We start from the raw sequence: 5,000 nt of genomic DNA, 5'->3' as shown, positions 1-5,000 counted from the left end.
AGGCCCCCCAACCTCAAAACTTGACAACACAACCCATCATCCATGCCTCTAGGTTGATACAACAAAAAGAAAAGAAAAATAAAGTCCTAATTAGAGGGAGAGGAATAATTGCTTTTATCCAATTGCTGCGACTGAACTTAATGTCAGGGCAAAACCCTTACCCTTGACCTTAACTACCACCAGTTCCTTAATACTTTATTTCCCATACCACCAGACTTCGCCACAGCAATGTGTAGCCGGGCACAGCTAGTACAGTTATAAAACAGAAGTCAATGCCATTAGACAGATCAAACACATTGCTTGTTCCCCCTTTCAAAATAATTATAATATATTTTATTATTTATTTTCATCTATATATATAAAAGAGTGATGGCATCACGGCGACCCACAAAACAACAAAACTACAGGCCCCCCAACCTCGAAACTTGACAACACAACCCATCATCCACGCCTCTAGGTTGATACAACAAAAAGAAAAGAAAAATAAAGTCCTAATTAGAGGGAGAGGAATAATTGCTTTTATCCAATTGCTGCCAGTTAGAAGGCTAAGCTCCGCCCACTTGGTCTCCTAGCAACCCAATAAAAAATAATTAAAAACACTAAAAAAAAATATTTATTTATTTATTTATTTATTTGCGACATTTATATACCGCCCTTCTCACCCCGAAGAGGACTCGTATATATACATACAATCTATATATATAAAAGAGTGATGGCATCACGGCGACCCACAAAACAACAAAACTACAGGCCCCCCAACCTCCAAATTTGACAACACAACCCATCATCCACGCCTCTAGGTTGATACAACAAAAAGAAAAGAAAAATAACGTCCTAATTAGAGAGAGAGGAATAATTGCTTTTATCCAATTGCTGCCAGTTAGAAAGCTAAGCTCCTCCAACTTGGTCTCCTAGCAACCCAATAAAATATAATAAAAAACACTAAAAAATTGATACAATAAAATAATTTAAGACACTAAAAATTAATACAATACAATAATAAAATATAATAAATAAAAAGATAACTTACAATAAAATTAATTAAAAAATACAAATAACGTCAAATAAAAATTACACAACAATTTTTAACCAATACCACCACCACTTTGCCACAGCAACGCGTGGCCGGGCACAGCTAGTATATTATATTATACCCAATAAAAAATAATAATAAATACTAAAAATTAATACAATAAAATACTATAATAACAGAAAATAACTAAAAATAATACAAGAAAATAATAAAATATAATAAATAAAAAGATCACTTACAATAAAATTAATTAAAAAATTGCAAATAACGTCAAATAAAAATTACACAACAAATTTTAACCAATAGCACCACCGCTTTGCCACAGCAACGCGTGGCCGGGCACAGCTAGTTATTTTATATTGCACTAGGTCACACGATTTTTGCTCCTGGGTAATAAATGTCATTTCCTAATGGGTTGCATTATATTTTATTGGTTAAACTATATTTATATTACTATTTTATTAATTATATTATTATATTTTATTACTGTTTACCCAAGCAGTTCGAAGCCTGGTCGGGAAGGCCTGCACTATTAAACAGGGGCGACCCTTTCGGACCAGGAAGGGAATATTTCCCAAATTTTGAGACATGTTTTTATTTGCAAAACGGGCTTTACCTGTGATTCGCATGCGACGTCCCGGGCAGATCGAGGAAGTCCATTCTCTGAAGTTCGGGAGAGATTTGCCCGGAAGGGCTCGATGGCTCCGCCTTGGCTGAATCTTTGGTAAATCTGCTTGCTGTATCGAGGAAAAGAAAAGACATTATAGGGAAATGAATAGCTATTATTCTTTACTGCAGCGGTTCTCAAACTGTGCTCCATGGAGCCCTTGGGACTCCGTGACTACTACTATTATTATTATTATTATTACAAAAACTTAATGGCCCCTGGGGTTGCTCCTATTATATTATTCTTATTATTATTATTACAAAGACTAAATGGCCCCTGGGGTTGCTATTATTATTATTATTATTATTATTATTATTATTATTACAACGGCTAAATCTCACCTGGGGCTGCTCCTATTATATTATTATTATTATTATTATTATTATTACAAAGGCTAAATGGCACCTGGGGTTGCTCCTATTATTATTATTATTATTATTATTATTATTATTATTATTATTATTATTACAAAGGCTTAATGGCACCTGGGACTGCTCCTATTATATTATTATTATCATTATTATTACAAAGGCTTAATTGCCCCTGGGGTTGCTCCTATTATATTATTATTATTATTATTATTATTATTATTATTATTATTACAAAGGCTAAATGGCACCTGGGGTTGCTCCTATATTATTATTATTATTATTATTATTATTATTATTATTATTATTATTACAAAGGCTAAATCTCACCTAGGGCTGCTCCTATTATTATTATTATTACAAAGGCTAAATCTCACCTGGGGTTGCTCCTATTATTATTATTATTACAAAGGCTTAATTGCCCCTGGGGTTGCTCCTATTATATTATTATTATTATTATTATTATTATTATTATTATTATTATTATTATTATTACAAAGGCTAAATCTCACCTGGGGCTGCTCCTATTATTATTATTATTACAAAGGCTAAATCTCACCTGGGGTTGCTCCTATTATTATTATTATTATTATTGCAAAGGCTAAATGGCCCCTGGGGTTGCTCCTATTATTATTATTATTATTATTATTATTATTATTATTATTATTATTATTATTATTACAAAAGCTAAATCTCACCTGGGGTTGCTCCTATTATATTATTATTATTATTATTATTATTATTATTATTATTACAAAGGCTAAATCTCACCTGGGGCTGCTCTTATTATTATAATAATTATAATTATTGCAAAGTCTAGGCAGCCATCTGGGTTTGCTCCTATTTTTATTATTTTTACTTAACCATTTAATAACAATACATATTAACCTCTTGAGAATACACAATTAATGAATTATTAATAATACATATTTTATTGATAATCGTAATACATAATTAACAGTACATAATTAATAAATTATTAATATCTTATTGATAATAATACATAATTAATATAATACTAATTAAATAATAATAAACAATTGACAATCAATCCCTAATTATTTATTAATAATTATTAACAAATTAATAATACACGATTAAGATGCAAATTAATTAATTCATAATTTCTTTCACCCGGGGCAGCAGAATGCAGAAAAGGTGCTTCACGTACCTGTAAAAATTCGTTCATCGAACATCCTGCAAAGAGAGAGGGAAAAAAATTAATTTAATTTAATTACGTCAATTCAGAGAGCGATCGAGGCAACGTTCAAGTTCAACTTCATCCTTATTTACTTGCTGCATTCACACAGCTATTTTCACAATACAGTAAAAGTGTGTTGTATGAAGATTAAGTCTCCTTCATTTGTCTTAACTTGCTTCTAGTTAACTGTAATATATATATATATATATATATATATATATATATATATATATATAAAATTTATTAGCAAACTGCTCAGCCGCACTGAAATAAATCCAGACTTCGCAGATGTCAGCTGAAACCAGCGGCTTATATTTCTATTGCAGTTCTGTACAATATTTACATACACAGTCGGCCTTTTAGTAGTCAGTGTTTTTGTAGTCAATGTTTTCAATATACAGTAGAGTCTCACTTATAACATTCGCTTATCCAACGTTCTGGATTATCCAACGCATTTTTGTAGTCAATGTTTTCAATACATTGTGATATTTTGGTGCTAAATTCATAAATACAGTAATTACGACATAGCATTACTGCGTATTGAACTACTTTTTCTGTCAAATTTGTTGTCTAACATGATGTTTCGGTGCTTAATTTGTAAAATCATAACCTAATTTGATGTTTAATAGGCTTTTCGTTAATCCCTCGTTATTATCCAACATATTGGCTTATCCAACGTTCTGCTGGCCCGTTTATGTTGGCCCGGGCTGTGGCGCAGGCTGGAGAGCAAGCCAGCTGCAACCAGCTGCAATGAATCACTCTGACCAGGAGGTCATGAGTTCGAGGCCCGCTCGGAGCCTATGTTTGTCTTGTCTTTGTCCTATGTTAAAAGGCATTGAATGTTTGCCTGTATGTGTCATGTGATCCACCCTGAGTCCCCTTCGGGGTGAGAAAGAAGGGCGGGATATAAATGCTGCAAATAAATGAATAAATAAGTGAGACTCTACTGTATTATTATTATTATTATTATTCTTGCATTATTATTATTTATACCCATTTTCTCTTCACAAAAGAGATTCACAGCAGTTATGTATCCATTATTAGTATTAGAATATATTATTATTATTAATGCATCATATATATATATATATATATATATATATATATATATATATATATATATATATAAAAGAGTGATGGCATCACGGCAGCGGACAAAACAACAAAAGTAAACACCCCACAACCTCGAAAATTGACATCACAACCCCTCATCCATGCCTCTAGGTTGATACAACAAAAAGAAAAGAAAAATAAATTCCTAATTAGAGGGAGAGGAATAATTGTTTTTATCCAATTGCTGCCAGTTAGAAGGCTAAGCTCCACCCACTTGGTCTCCTAGCAACCCACTCAGCCCAGTGTTAATAAAATAATGATAAAAAAATAAATACAAATAATACAATAAAAAATTATAAAAAACACTAAAATAATTAATACAATAAAATACTATAACAAAATGACTAAAAATAATACAACAAAATAATAAAATATAATAAATGAAAAAGATAAGTGACAATAAAATTAATTTAAAAAAAATACAAATAACGTCAAATAAAAATTCCACAACAAGTTTTAACCGATACCACCACCACTTTGCCACAGCAACGCGTGGCCGGGCACAGCTAGTCTATATATATATTGGTGTAAATACCTCTGGATGAGGAAGTGGATGTGGTGCCTCTCCTCCAAGATGCGCTTGAGCTTCGGGACGCCGTACGTGCACGGCCGCTTGAA

At 31.9% G+C, this 5,000-nt stretch overlaps 1 protein-coding gene across 4 annotated transcripts in view; it reads right to left on the bottom strand.

Moving 5' to 3' along the window:
* Positions 1-5,000, bottom strand: part of gtf2ird1 (GTF2I repeat domain containing 1) — a 52,441-nt gene that overhangs the window by 22,269 nt on the left and 25,172 nt on the right. For all 4 annotated transcript variants that reach the window (XM_062958969.1, XM_062958966.1, XM_062958967.1 and 1 more), the window contains 3 exons: positions 4,918-5,000; positions 3,240-3,265; positions 1,650-1,770 (listed from right to left, as the gene is read on the bottom strand). The exon at positions 4,918-5,000 is cut by the window's right edge and continues 101 nt beyond it. In XM_062958969.1, coding sequence (XP_062815039.1) covers positions 1,650-1,770; positions 3,240-3,265; positions 4,918-5,000 — 230 coding nt within the window. The remainder of the gene's footprint in view (positions 1-1,649; positions 1,771-3,239; positions 3,266-4,917) is intronic.

Source organism: Anolis carolinensis, unplaced genomic scaffold (assembly GCF_035594765.1).
Source record: "Anolis carolinensis isolate JA03-04 unplaced genomic scaffold, rAnoCar3.1.pri scaffold_7, whole genome shotgun sequence".
NCBI lineage: Eukaryota > Metazoa > Chordata > Lepidosauria > Squamata > Dactyloidae > Anolis > Anolis carolinensis.
This window is presented reverse-complemented; position numbering and strand designations above follow the sequence as displayed.